The sequence below is a fragment of the Rhinoraja longicauda genome, chromosome 16 (assembly GCF_053455715.1).
Source record: "Rhinoraja longicauda isolate Sanriku21f chromosome 16, sRhiLon1.1, whole genome shotgun sequence".
NCBI lineage: Eukaryota > Metazoa > Chordata > Chondrichthyes > Rajiformes > Arhynchobatidae > Rhinoraja > Rhinoraja longicauda.
The window spans coordinates 44,441,111-44,456,768 of NC_135968.1; the positions used below are offsets into that span (position 1 = coordinate 44,441,111).

Below are 15,658 nucleotides of genomic sequence, written 5' to 3' on the forward strand. Positions count from 1 at the left end.
CCACTTTCATTTCACTGCACATCGTATATGTGTATGTGACAAATAAACTTGACTTGACGATCAAACCTGGTCTCGGGAGCTGTAAGACATCAACCCTACTGCTGCATCACTGTGCATCCTAAACCGGACCGTGCCTACTTTTTCCTGACCAGAAACTCAATTTCTCTCGTCATCTAGACTTCCTTACTCCAATCTGCCTTGCCCTTCATTTTAGCAGAAAGATGTATGCTTTGAACTCTCACTATCACACCCCGAAAAATGTTCCCTTTACCCGCAAACAACCTACTCCAATCAACACTTGCAAGTTCCTGTCTTAATACCATCAAAATTGGCCTTGCCCCAGTTCAAAACTTTAACATGTGGACCAGCCCTGTCCTTCTCCATAACTATTTTATAGCTAATAAGTTGTGGTCGCTGGTCTGAAAAGGCTTGTCCACTGCCACTTCAGTCACTTGCGCTTCCCAGTTTCCTAAGAGTAAGTTCAGCTTTGCTCTCTCCCTCTAGGACCCTCTACATACTGGCTAAGGAAGCTTTCCAGAACACACTGCAATATGTGATGTGCAATATTACTCTCTTAAACAATGTAACATATAACCTTTAGTATTTTTAGCACAGTTACAAAAATAAACAATAGTTATTAAAAGCACCTTTATATTTGAAAATTGTGCGGGGGGAAATAACTTTGTGTATGATACTGTCTTGCCTCTAGCCCCCTTTTCCCCATTGACAATTATTTTTATAACTTGATTTTTTACTGCACAAGGTTTCTTAAGAATGTCTTAGCAGAACTAACTTATTTTATTACACGTAAACTTGTGAAAGTGTATGAATTCAATATATTTGGATATTGGCCATAGCTTTTATGCCCATTTTGGAAAATGTTTGAACTCCTTAGAATTTTGCTGTTTGACAATTTGAAGCACAACTATAATCACCATTTCGCTTAAAGCAAAGCTCTCGCATCATAAAATCATCTGTTTATATTCTAGTCAATCTGCAGAAGCTATGAAGGGCGCTACATCTCACCAAGGGAACCTTGCCACCTCTTTAGACAGTTTTTCAAATGAAATCAGGAATTCATCCAGTGAGGGGATCAAAACTGCAGACAAGTTAATTGATGAAGGCCAACAGCTCGGCTCCAGCATGCGGGTCCTTTGCCAGGAGAGCAGTCAGTGGTGTGAATCAACAGAGGGCACTGTTGAGGTGCTCAGTCGAGATCAATTATCATTTTATGACCTCAACAAGAGGCAGCTGAGGAACTTTGAGCAGGTATGTATTTATGCTGTTGCTGTGCGGGAAGGAACCAAAAGCTGGAGTAACTCAGTGGGTCAGACAGCATCACCGGAGAAAAGGAATCAGTGATGTTTCGGGTCGAGCCCCTTCTCGACCCGAAACATTTCTCCAGAGATGCTGTTTTACCCGCTGAGTTACTCCAGTCTTTTGGGCCTATTGTGTTACAGGGTGGCTTCCTGGCCTGTGTCTCTGTGGCTGGTCCGATATCTCAAATTATCCCAATTGTCTGCAATTGAGGGTAATATTTTGAAATGAAACATTTAAAAAAAAAAAAAAAAAGCATGTTTTCAAACAATCAGCAGTTGGAAATTGCTTTAATCATAAAAAAATATAGCTTCAAATTGTTCCGATTTTGAGTATCTCTTAAGATTGCAGCAACTGTTCAAGTACTAATCGCTGTTCGGTGTTTCATTTCTCATTCAACCCGTAAAGAATGGGGTGACATTTTTCTGGATTTGTGCACACGTTGACCTGTTGTTGAGTAATGAAAACATGTCCCAATGTATTGTTTCCTTTTGCAAAGATTGTGAACGAGAGTTGTGACCCCCTCGTCACAAAGATCACAGAGCAATTGAAAAGACAGTGCGATGCAGAGGACTTGTCACTCTCCGCCATACTTGAACAAGTTAAAGACGATAAAAGGGAAGTGGTGCAACACTTTAAAAACCTAAATGAACAAGCCCGGGCAGGACTAAATAACGTCTTTGACTTTTTAAACGAAGATCTGCGGCAGGACGTTCCCACAGGTGAGACCAAATCCTTTTAGTCGAAAGTAAATAAGCCCAAATATTTGAGGCTGTTAAAAAGGAGTAATGTAAAATGAATTCAATGAAGAAGCAGATATCCGACCAACGACGAACTTATGCAAATATTTCAGGTAAATTGGAGTTCTTACAATGACTTTGGCAGAGAAGATTTCTGTTTTATGGTTTTGCTTTTGTATTTTCTCATCCTTGTAATATTTGGCTTATTTCTTCATTTATGTATAGCAGATCAAGAAGAGGCAAGTTTTGACTTGGGTTTTATTGTACTATAGACAATAGACAATAGGTGCAGGAGTAGGCCATTTAGCCCTTCGAGCCAGCACCGCCATTCAATGCGATCATGGCTGATCACTCTCAATCAGTACCTCGTTCCTGCCTTCTCCCCATACCCCCTCACTCCGCTATCCTTAAGAGCTCTATTCAGCTCTCTCTTGAAAGCATCCAACGAACTGGCCTCCACTGCCATCTGAGGCAGAATTCCACACCTTCACCACTCTCTGACTGAAAAAGTTCTTCCTCATCTCTGTTCTAAATGGCCTACCCCTTATTCTTAAACTGGCCCCTTGTTCTGGACTCCCCCAACATTGGGAACATGTTTCCTGCCTCTAATGTGTCCAATCCCCTAATTATCTTATATGTTTCAATAAGATCCCCCCTCATCCTTTTAAATTCCAGTGTATACAAGCCTAATTGCTCCAGCCTTTCAACATACGACAGTCCCGCCATTCCGGGAATTAACTTAGTGAACCTACGCTGCACGCCCTCAATAGCAAGAATATCCTTCCTCAAATTTGGAGACCAAAACTGCACACAGTACTCCAGGTGCGGTCTCACCAGGGCCCGGTACAACTGTAGAAGGACCTCTTTGCTCCTATACTCAACTCCTCTTGTTATGAAGGCCAACATTCCATTGGCTTTCTTCACTGCCTGCTGTACCTGCATGCTTCCTTTCAGTGACTGATGCACTAGGACACCCAGATCTCGTTGAACATCCCCTCTTCCTAACTTGACACCATTCAGATAATAATCTGCCTTTCTATTCTTACTTCCAAAGTGAATAACCTCACACTTATCTACATTAAACTGCATCTGCCATGTATCCGCCCACTCACACAACCTGTCCAAGTCATCCTGCAGCCTTATTGCATCTTCCTCACAATTCACACTACCCCCCAGCTTAGTATCATCTGCAAATTTGCTAATGGTACTTTTAATCCCTTCATCTAAGTCATTAATGTATATCGTAAATAGCTGGGGTCCCAGCACCGAACCTTGCGGTACCCCACTGGTCACTGCCTGCCATTCCGAAAGGGACCCATTTATCCCCACTCTTTGCTTTCTGTCTGTCAACCAATTTTCTATCCATGTCAGTACCCTACCCCCAATACCATGTGCTCTAATTTTGCCCACTAATCTCCTATGTGGGACCTTGTCGAAGGCTTTCTGAAAGTCGAGGTACACCACATCCACTGACTCTCCCCTGTCAATTTTCCTAGTTACATCCTCAAAAAATTCCAGTAGATTTGTCAAGCATGATTTCCCCATCGATAATCCATGCTGACTCGGAATGATCCTGTTACTGCTATCCAAATGCTCAGCAATTTCGTCTTTTATAATTGACTCCAGCATCTTCCCCACCACTGATGTCAGACTAACTGGTCTATAATTACCCGTTTTCTCTCTCCCTCCTTTCTTAAAAAGTGGGATAACATTTGCTATCCTCCAATCCACAGGAACTGATCCTGAATCTATAGAACATTGAAAAATGATCTCAATGCTTCCACTATTTCTAGAGCCACCTCCTTAAGTACCCTGGGATGCAGACCATCAGGCCCTGGGGATTTATCAGCCTTCAGTCCCATCAGTCTACCCAAAACCATTTCCTGCCTAATGTGGATTTCCTTCAGTTCCTCCATCACCCTAGGTTCTCCGGCCCCTAGAACATTTGGGAGATTGTGTGTATCTTCCTCAGTGAAGACAGATCCAAAGTAACGGTTTAACTCGTCTGCCATTTCTTTGTTCCCCGTAATAAATTCCCCTGCTTCTGTCTTCAAGGGACCCACATTTGCCTTGACTATTTTTTTCCTCTTCACGTACCTAAAAAAACTTTTGCTATCCTCCTTTATATTATTGGCTAGTTTACCCTCGTACCTCATCTTTTCTCCCCGTATTGCCTTTTTAGTTAACTGTTGTTGCTCTTTAAAAGAGTCCCAATCCTCTGTCTTCCCACTCTTCTTTGCTATGTTATACTTCCTCTCCTTAATTTTTATGCTGTCCTTGACTTCCCTTGTCAGCCAAAGGTGTCTCTTACTCCCCTTAGAGTCTTTCCGCCTCTTTGGGATAAATTGATCCTGCAACCTCTGCATTATTCCCAGGAATACCTACCATTGCTGTTCTACCGTCTTCCCTGCTAGGGCCTCCTTCCAGTCAATTTTGGCCAGCTCATGCCTCTGTAATCCCCTTTGCTATACTGTAATACTGACACTTCCGATTTTCCCTTCTGCCTTTCCATTTGCAGAGTAAAACTTATCATGTTGTGATCACTGCCTCCTAATGGCTCTTTTACCTCTAGTCCCCTTATCAGATCAGGATCATTACACAACACTAAATCCAGAATTGCCTTCTCCCTAGTAGGCTCCAGTACAAGCTGTTCTAAGAATCCATCTCGAAGGCACTCTACAAACTCCCTTTCCTGGGGTCCATTTCCAACCTGATTTTCCCAGTCTACCTGCATGTTGAAATCTCCCATAACCACCGTAGCATTACATTTGTGACACGCCAATTTTATCTCCTGATTCAACTTGCACCCTATGTCGAGGCTACTGTTTGGGGGCCTATAGATAACTCCCATTAGGGTCTTTTTACCCTTACAATTCCTCATTTCTATCCATACTGATTCAACATCTCCTGATTCTATGTCACCCCCTGCAAGGGAATGAATATCATTCCTTACCAGCAGAGCAACCCCACCCCCTCTGCCCACCTGTCTGTCTTTTCTATACGTTGTGTACCCCTGAATATTCAGTTCCCAGCCCTGGTCCTCTTGTAGCCATGTCTCAGTGATCCCTACAACATCATACTTGCCCATGACTAACTGAGCCTCAAGCTCATCCACTTTATTTTTTATACTACGCGCATTTAAGTACAACACTTTAACTTCTGTATTTACCTCCCCTCTCACATCGGTCACAAATGGCCCTGCCCTTAATCTCTTTTCCCCTCTAGAACTTCTGTTCCCATTCTTTTCCCCTCTAGAACTTCTGTTCCCATTCTTCCGAGAGTCTTCTGCAATATCTCCTGTATTCCTTTTAACCTCATCTTCATATTCACAATTTGTTAACCCCTCCCCCCCACTACTTAGTTTAAAGCCACAGGTGTCGCACTAGCAAACCTGCCTGCCAGAATGTTTGTCCCCCTGCTGTTAAGATGTAACCCGTCCCTTTTGTACAAGTCACCCCTAGCCCAGAAGAGATCCCAGTGGTCCAGAAATCTAAATCCCTGTTCTCTGCACCAGCCCCTCAGCCATAAATTCATACCCTCTATCTCTCTGTTCCTGGCCTCACCAGCACGAGGTACCGGTAGCAGTCCAGAGATAACCACCTTCGACGTCCTACTTCTCAGTCTTTTTCCTAACTCTCTAAACTCCCGCTGTAGCACCTCCTTCCTCTTCCGCCCGATGTCATTCGTGCCCACGTGCACAACGACTTCAGGTTGATCGCCTTCCCTCACTAGGATTTTCTGAAGCCGGTCCGTGATGTGCTGAACCCTGGCACCAGGGAGGCAACAGACCATCCTCAAGTCCCTCCTGCTGCCACAGAATCTTCTGTCCGTCCCTCGGACGATGGAGTCACCCACCACTACGGCTCTTCCTGACTTCGTTCTCCCCTGTCGAGTATCCCTGCCAACAGGTCCGCCACTCGGACTGGAAACGTCTTCTGCCCCGACAGTTCCCAAGAGGGTATACCTATTTGCAATAGGCACAGCCACTGGAGTCTCCTGTAGTCCACGTCCACTCCCCCCTGAAACAGTCTCCCACCTTCGCTCGACCTGGACCCTTGGCGTGACAGCCTCACAATAGGTCCTGTCGAGGAAACTCTCGCATTCCCGGATGGCCCCGAGGTCATCCAACTGCCTCTCCAACTCCACCACACGTCCATTCAGGAGCTGCACCTGGACACAGTTCTTGCAGGTGTAGCTCCCAGAAGCTCCAGCGACGTCCCTATCTTCCCACATCCTGCAGGAAACACACTGCACCAACTTTTCCGCCATTATTTTGTGTCTATAAACAGTTCTAATGCTGTGCTGTAGGTTACTAGTGTCTTCTGGGCTTAATGAAGGAGTAACTGTCTGTGCTGCCATTTCTTCTGACCACATACAGTGCCCTCCATAATGTTTGGGACAAAGACCCATCATTTATTTATTTGCCTCTGTACTCCACAATTTGAGATTTGTAATAGAAAAAAATCACATGTGGTTAAAGTGCACATTGTCAGATTTTAATAAAGGTCATTTTTATACATTTTGGTTTCACCATGTAGAAATTACAGCTGTGTTTATACACAGTCCCCCCATTTCAGGGCACCATAATGTTTGGGACACATGCCTTCGCAGGTGTTTGTAATTGCTCAGGTGTGTTTAATTGCCTCCTTAATGCAGGTATAAGAGAGCTCTCAGCACCAGTCTTTCCATGTGCACTTTAACCACATGTGATTTTTCTCTTTTTAAATATAAATCTCAAATTGTAGAGTACAGAGGCAAATAAATAAATGATGGGTCTTTGTCCCAAACATTATGGAGGGCACTGTATCTAATACTAGAAGTGTGCATGGGGAGCAACTGTGAATTGAATTATGCTGCATTGAGTGGACCAACAGTGGTTACCTGCTGGTTTGAGGAATCATTTGGCCATTAAGAAATGTGTGGCAAAGGAGGCCTTTTTGGAGCTTGTATGATTCTGATAATTAGTAATAATTGCATTTTGTTTTTTTAGGTACCACTCCACTGCGGAAAAATTATCCATATCCAAGCACGCTCTCCAGAACAGAGCCACGTGAAGTCTTGGTTGTTCTGCACAATGAATTGCAGCAGGAGTCGCACAGTTCTCCGACTCCTGCCATGTATCTCCAAGAGGAAATCATTCCTGAGCAGGTAAATGTTATTGAGGGTCTCGACCCGAAACGTCACCCATTTCTTCTCTCCAGAGATGTTGCCTGTCCCGCTGAGTTACTCCAGCATTTTGTGTCTACCTTAGTGTTATTATAAAGTATTAATGACTTTTTGGCAGCACTTCCAGCATGTTCTAATTGGTGATGAATAGAGTTTTCAGAATAAATTATTCTTTTGTTTGCATATATTTATTCTCCGGTGTCATAAAAGCAACAACCTACTAAGAATAAGAAGGTGGAGTGTTTCTCACATGTGACTGTAGCCATAAGATCCCAATGAATTAGAACCTCTTGTTGCAATTTTTACATTTAACGATCTTTCCTCTGATGGCATAAAAGGGATTCTGACTAGATTTTGGCGATGTAATACTTTGCTGAAACTAATCACTGACCATCGCTAATGACGTGCACTTTTTCAAAAATTACTCTTGTCGGTCATTTGTCTATTCTTGAGGTGCTAATTCCTTGCTGGGGCCCATTTCCTTGGTTACTGGGTGCCTTGTAGAACCTTGCCCTTGTTAGCAGGATTTCTGACCAGGTGGATATTGTACAATTTTTATCTTAGGAATATATGATTATCTGGACTTGCCTGCAGGGGTAGAAACAGAGGCCATGGTTCCACAGTGCAAATCAGGATTCGGCCCATTTCAGACCAAGAGAAAATCAAGAATTTTAATAGGCAAAAAAAACTGCAGATGCTGGTTTAAATCGAAGGTGGGCACAAAATGCTGGAGTAACTCAGCAGATCAGGCAGCATCTCTGGAGAGAAGGAATGGGTGACGTTTCGGGTCGAGACCCTTCTTCAGACTAATAATGTGTCTACCAAGAATTTTAATACCTTGTTCAGTTTTAGAAAGATTTGAACTTTACAATTTTCTACTTCAAAACAGTAACTTTTATCCCAAGATTTCAGACCAATTTATTGTCACATGTACCAATTAAGGTACAGTGAAATTTGAGTTACCAACTTCCCAATAAACTTAGTTGCGTTACTTAACTTCCATTCTGTCGCACCTTTGAATAATGGTGATGGCAGCAGACCTGAAGGTTCACCTGAGTTGTTTGAAGAAAATGCTTTAAATTTTTTATTATTGCATTCTTGAACAAGTAGAGAGTGACATTCCAAAACATTTCTGCGTAGACGTAATTAATAATGCGGGGACGTTGGTTCACTGCATGTCCTGTGCCTAGCTAATGATAGCTGAGGATGTCACTAGATTTAAGAATTGACCTCCTGCATGTCAGGCTTAGTTTGGTGTAAGAAAATAACTGCAGATGCTGGTACAAATCGAAGGTATTTATTCACAAAATGCTGGAGTAACTCAGCAGGTCAGGCAGCATCTCAGGAGAGAAGGAATGGGTGATGTTTGAAGAAGGGTCTCGACCCGAAACGTCCCCCATTCCTTCTCTCCTGAGATGCTGCCTGACCTGCTGAGTTACTCCGGCATTCTGTGAATAAAAGGCTTAGTTTGGTAGTGTGCAAGTGTACAGTTGACTGATTATGTTAAAAAATTATCATATGAACCAAAATCCAAGCATTAACATTTGTTGGCCAAATTATGATTGATTTCAGAACACTGTGGAAGATGAACAAATGAGCACAAGTGATTGCAGCATTGCCAGTGAGAAGATGGGTTCTGAGGATTTCTGCCACAGTGGTGGTGGTGCACCATTCTTCCAGGTAATTCATTGAGCTTGTGTTGCTGCGTTCATTTTGCCTTCGCAAGAAGTAACAGGAATAGCCCATTTGGCCCTTTCAGCATACTCTATCATCCAGCCACGTTGTAGTTGTTCATCGTCCTGAACCAAGTCTTCTTCTGCTGTCCTCTGAGCCTTTCATATCCAAAGGTCTCTTTGCCTCTTCCTTGGCTGCCCCCTTACTGAACAGCAGCAACCTTCTGGTATCCCCAAGAATTCCAAATGTCATCACGCCTTTTGACTAAAGATATTTCTGATTCTATGTGTGGCTTATTCTGAGACTAACACCTTCGGGTCTGATCTCTCCAGCTGTGGGATTATTGCCCAGTAGCACCCTGATAAGCCCCATGAAAATTAAGTTTCTGCCTGTGGTCATCTTAATCCTCTAAATTTAAGGCAATATTGTCTTAGTCCACCAACTAAATCGCGAGACGTCCCTTTCCCTCCCCCCCTCCCCCATATTCTTTTGAGGGGATTTATCTAATGATCAATTAGGTAGACTTTAAGTTGGGGTCCATTTTAAGGCATGGTTATTCTTTAAGGAAAAATATATATATTGTCAGTTATTAACATCTACTTCCATTGCAGCCATTTTGCTTCCTCCTTCCAAGCTAGCTTTGTAAATAAATGTATGTATGTTCTGCTTATCTAAGTGATATGGATTTTAATATCAGGCTGAAGACTGCATTGATTAATGGATCCAGGTATTACTTCTGGCTATTGATTATCATAAATTGAGGATTTGCTAACATGTGATCACTTTTCTGCTTAGTGCCCCACCATACCCATCTAATTAACACTCGGGTGATAACTTAATTGAATGTAATTTGTAAATTCAAATCCACTGGTTCTCTCCTTAACTGTTTCAGAAAGCTGGCTAACTAATAACTTAGCAAATTTTTTGAACATGTTATTCAATAGATCCATGATGATGACGATCCAAAGCACACTGCCCCAAAATAAATACAGGGTATATTATTTCCCCAACTACAGGTATGAAATTAGCTGGTCATTGGATCCTTGTTTCCAGTAAATTCTGGAAAATTAAAAACCAACAAATTCACCTTTTTAAAATTCGAGGATTGACTCATCAGATCCGGGCAATCTGTTGCCCTTGGTCCTCTTCGATACGATGGAACATTATTTATCCCAGTAAGGAAATTGATTTGACAACAGTCATCAAAACATAAAATACATGAAACATGTGAAACATGAGATTAAAGTGACGAGTGGAAAGGATTAGGGATGTGCAAAGATTGGGGGGGGGGAGGAGGAGGAGGAGTCAGTCTCGGTCTACCCCACGACAGAAGGGGGAGGACTTGTACAGTTAGCCACAGGGAAGAAGGATCTCCTGTGGCGTTCTGTCCTGCTACTTCATTTCTGCAGTAAAATCTTTGTTAACTTTTCCACTGTTGATGCTTATGAGTTTATTGACATTAATTTGCCATTCTCATCAGAAGCTTGATTCCCAAAGATATTAGGGCGGCACGGTAGCGCAGCGGTAGAGTTGCTGCTTTACAGCGAATGCAGCGCCGGAGACTCAGGTTCGATCCTGACTACGGGTGCTGCACTGTAAGGAGTTTGTACGTTCTCCCCGTGACCTGCGTGGGTTTTCTCCGAGATCTTCGGTTTCCTCCCACACTCCAAAGACGTACAGGTATGTAGGTTAATTGGCTGGGTAAATGTAAAAATTGTCCCTAGTGGGTGTAGGATAGTGTTAATGTACGGGGATCACTGGGCGGCACGGACTTGGAGGGCCGAAAAAAAAGGCCTGTTTCCGGCTGTATGTATATGATATGATATCTGAATTGCTTCATCAACTGAAAGGACAACAGAGTATCTGCTGCATATCTTTGCCATTTCCTTTTTTCTTGATTACTGTTTATGCCGATCTTTTTATTTTCCCTGCCTACAGATCGCATCATAACAGGGATTGATTTATCGCCTGATATTTAATTATTCTCTGCCTTGTTATGTCTTAGTGCTGTACATTAATGAGATACTGAACTGAACTTCATTATCTGAATAAAATTGTATTAATTTTTGCAGAAAATCTGTTAAACAAATAACCAATTATTTTAAACTCAATACATTTTTGTTTGCGTACAACAAATTGATAATTGTTGTTTTATTTCATCTATAGCTCAAGAAAAGCCACAAAAATGACAAGGAAAATAAAAATGCTGCCAATTTTGACACGCCAAAGTTGATGGAAGACAATTATGTCCTACCAGTAGCAAAATCCAAATTACCATTACGGGTGCTTAATTAATATTGCTATTCAGCTATAATTTTAATTGCATCTTCAATATCTGCGTTTCTTCCGCTCCTACTGTTTTTGCTGCCTATTTAGTTTTTCGGTGCTTAAATTCTAACTTTCAAAGATAGTGTCATCCAATCATTGCCTCTTCCTTTTACATTTAATCATTTAAAACTTTATTTCAAATAATGTACTTTATTTTCCATTTATTGTTTAGACAGGTTTCCTGTTATCTGTCACAATACAACTACCACTGGGTTATCTAACTTGTATACACTTTTTGGTTAATTTTGTATCTTAATCCTGATCTACCTTATGTGTGTATATATATATATATACATGTTTCTCATTAGGAAAATAAATAAATGTTCCATTATTCTTTCAAACAATCTTCTGTGTAAATGTAAATCACGTGCAATGGACTTCATTTTGTTGAAAGTGCTTTTTAAAGAAACAGCAAATAAAGTAGTAGGTTTACGTTGTCTGTAACTCCCTGGTCCACTCGTCCCTTCCTACCCAAACCACCCTAACCCCGGGCACTTTCCCTTGCAACCGCACGAGATGCAACACCTGTCCCTTTACCTCCCCCCTCAACTCCATCAAAGGACCCAAACATTCTTTCCAGGTGAGACAGAGGTTCACCTGCACCTCCTCCAACCTCATCTATTGCATCCGCTGCTCTAGATGTCAACTTATCTATATCGGCGAAACCAAGAGCAGGCTCGGCGATCGCTTCGCTGAACACCTGCGCTCGGTCCGCATTAACGCAACTGATCTCCCGGTGGCCCAGCACTTTAACTCCCCCTCCCAATCCCAGTCTGACCTCTCTGTCATGGGCCTCCTCCAGTGCCATAGTGAGGCCCGCTGGAAATTGGAGGAGCAGCACCTCATATTTCGCCTGGGCAGTTTGTGGCCCGGTGGTATGAACGTCGACTTCTCCAACTTCAGATAGCTCCTCTGTCCCTCCCTTCCCCTCCTCCTTCCCAGATCTCCCTCTATCTTCCTGTCTCCACCTATATCCTTCCTTTGTCCCACCCCCGACATCAGTCTGAAGAAGGGTCTCGACCCGAAACGTCACCCATTCCTTCTCTCCCGAGATGCTGCCTGACCTGCTGAGTTACTCCAGCATTTTGTGAATAAATCGATTTGTACCAGCATCTGCAGTTATTTTCTTATACTTACGTTGTCTGTATCTCTACGGCCCACTTTGGCCAAACGAAGGTTCAGGCGAAGAGCATCTCAGAGGAATGGCATTCTTGTCCACCTCACTCATCCTGTCTCTGGAATTGGCAGCAATTGTTCCAGGTTGCAATTCCACAATTTAGAAATTACGTGAATAAATCACATGTATCAAGAGATTGGGGAGATTTTGTTTTTCCATCTGGAGTGATAGGTACCTGAAATGTACTGCCTGAAAGATTGTTGGAAGTCGAGTCGCTGATGGCATGTAAGGGGGGTGTAGGTGCACACCCAAATCCCCTAGGCATCAATGCATAATGAATGAATACGTTTATTGGCCAAGTATGCGCACATACAAAGAATGTGCCTTGGTGCTCCGCTCACTAATGACAACACAAACATACAGTTAACAATTAAGAATAAAGCATAACCACATCAAAACAATAAGGATACAACATTACCGTCTAAACATGTGGGTGAAAATAAACCAGAACAAAAAAGAGACTACAGACTTTGGTTATGGAGTAGAACTACTACTCGTGGAAGAAAGCTGTTTTTATGTCTGGCTGTGGCTGCTTTGACCGTCCTGTTGCCCACCAGAGGGTACTGTTGAAAGATGGGATTAACGTGGATAGGTGCCTACTGATTGGAATGTTTCCATGCTGTACGACCAGGTGAAAGGAAGGGTAAGATATTGATGTGGGTGGTTTTGCAGATAGTGAAGACGGCTGTGAAAAATTGTAGCAGGATCTTGATCGATTGGCCAGGTGGGCTGAGGAATGGTTGATGGAATTTAATGCAGATAAATGTGAGGTGTTGCATTTTGGGAAGTCTAACATCGGCAGGACCTACGCAGTGAATGGTCGGGCTCTGGGGAGTGTTGTGGAACATAGGTATCTAGGAGTGCAGGTAGATTGGATGGTCAAAAAGGCATTTGGCACATTGGTCTCTGTCAGTCAGAGTGTTGAGTGTAGAAGTTGGAAGGTCATGTTGCAGTTGTATAAGATGTTGGTTAAGTCTCATTTAGAGTACTGTGTTCAGTTTTGGGCACCATGTTATAGGAAAGATGTCGAGCTGGAAAGGGTACAGAAGATTTACGAGGATGTTGCCAGGACTAGAGGGTCCGTGTTACAGGGAAATTTGAATAGGCTGGGTCTCTATTTCTTGGAGCGCAGGAGGATGAGGGGTGATCTTATAGAGATGTATAAGATCATGAGAGGAATAGATCTTGCCCAGACTAGGTGAATCGAGGACATAGGTTTACGATGAAGAGAAAAGGTTTTACTAGGAATCTGAGGGGGTAACTTTTTCACACCAAGGGTGGTGGGTGTATGGAACAAGCTGCCAGAGGAGCAAGTTGAGGCCGGAACTATTCCAACATTTAAGAGACAGACAGGCACATGGATCGGACAGGTTTGGAGTGATATGAACCAAATGCGGGCAGGTGGGACGTGCAGCTGGGACATGTTGGCTGGTGTTGACAAGTTGGGCCAAAGTGCCTGTTTCCACACTCTATGGGAAAGGGGTTTGTTGTTAGTTTATTATAGAGGTATCAGGGAAGCTTGCAATGTTCTCCTTAAGTAGAGAAAACTAAAGGAAAATGTGTTTAAGACTGAGTGGTGCGGTGAACTGTTGAAAACAATAATTGTTGTAATTAGAAGACTTGGCAAATACTTGGCAAAAGAATCAGAGACGATGTTAGAACATTTATTTCAGTGTGTTTCATTTTATCTGAAGTGAACTACCTACACAATGGTGAAAACAAATTAATTAGTAATTTGCCAATGGGAATTGGAGGGATGCTTGAGCATTTTAAGGTGTAGGGGGAAAGGTGAGTAGGATTTGATGCAACTTTTTGAATAACTGGCACAAACATAAACAAAGTGTATTCAAGAGAGGAATTAAATAGTTTTATCGGTTCTAGATTTGTTGCTTTGCGTAGAAACAAGGAACTGTAGACGCTGGTTTACAAAATAAACTAGTAGCTCAGCGGGCAACATCTTGGGAGGGCACAGATAGGTGGCAAATCTGCAGAAGGGTCCCAACCCAAAAAGTCACCCATCCAAGTTCTCCAGAGATGCTGTCTGAGCTGTATTGCTTCAACTATTAGGCACCAATAGTTGAAGCAATACAGCTCAGACAGCATCTCTGGAGAACTTGGATGGGTGACTTTTTGGGTTGGGACCCTTCTGCAGATTTGCCAGATTTATATTATATATCCTATATATATATATATATAGAGATATATATATAGGATAGGATAATATAAATCTTGTCCTATATAAATAAGCATTTGGTCTCAAACTGTGAAGTGGGAATGTTCTCAATGGGACATGTGTTGCCTATTTTCTCCTACAAATAGGACATCTATGCAGGATAGGATAATTTAATGCTGTTGATTTTTTGCAGGTACTTGGGTAAGAATACTCTTTAATTTTCTAATCACTTCAGGTGTTGTATTTAATGAGTTTCCAGAGTTCTGTAACATTTCTTAACAGCGTGATCCCAGGAATGAGTGGGTTAACATATGATGAGCTTTTGATGGTGCTGGGCCTCTACTCACTGGAGTTCAGAAGGATTAGGCTGTGGGACCCTCATTGAAACTTGAAATAGTAAAAAGCCTGGATAGAGTGGAAGTGGAGAGGATGTTTCCACGAGTGGGAGAGTCTTGGACTAGAGGTTATAGTCTCCGAATAAATGGATGTTCCTTTAGGAAGGGGTTTAGGGGGAATTTCTTTAGTCAGAGTATGGTGAATTTGGGGAATTCATTGCCACAGAAGGCTGTGGAGGCTAAGTCAATGGATATTTGTATAGCAGAGATAGATTCTTGATTGGTAAGGGTGTCAAGTGTTATGGGGAGAAGGCAGGACAATGGAGCTAAGAGGGGAAGAAAGATCAACCATGATTGAATGTTGGAGTAGACTTGATAGGCTGAATGGCCTAATTCTGCTCCTGTCACATATGAGCATGTCCTGTCCTTTCAAAGTTTCAGGGCTTTCTTAGTTCGGGTGTGTTTCTGGTAGATTCCACTTCCAATTTCAGTAGTTTAGAAACATAGAAAGTAGGTGCAGGAGTAGGCTATTCGGCCCTTCGAGCCTGCACCGCCATTCAATATGATCATGGCTGATCATCCAACTCAGTATCCTGTACCTGCCTTCTCTCCATACCCCCTGATCCCTTTAGCCACAAGGGCCACATCGAACTCCCTCTTAAATATAGCCAATGAACTGGCCTCAACTACCTTCTGTGGCAGAGAATTCCACAGATTCACCACTCTAGAACAAGTGGACCCGTTGGGC

The 15,658-nt window shown here is 42.6% G+C and overlaps 1 protein-coding gene across 1 annotated transcript in view; it reads left to right on the top strand.

The window, feature by feature from the left end:
• Positions 1-11,320, top strand: part of kif11 (kinesin family member 11) — a 48,423-nt gene extending 37,103 nt beyond the window's left edge. The window contains exons 20-24 of the mRNA XM_078412883.1: positions 990-1,269; positions 1,817-2,039; positions 7,048-7,205; positions 8,796-8,903; positions 11,064-11,320. Of these exons, the coding sequence (XP_078269009.1) occupies positions 990-1,269; positions 1,817-2,039; positions 7,048-7,205; positions 8,796-8,903; positions 11,064-11,192 (898 nt within the window). The 3' untranslated portion in view covers positions 11,193-11,320. The remainder of the gene's footprint in view (positions 1-989; positions 1,270-1,816; positions 2,040-7,047; positions 7,206-8,795; positions 8,904-11,063) is intronic.
• Positions 11,321-15,658: the final 4,338 nt, after the last annotated feature.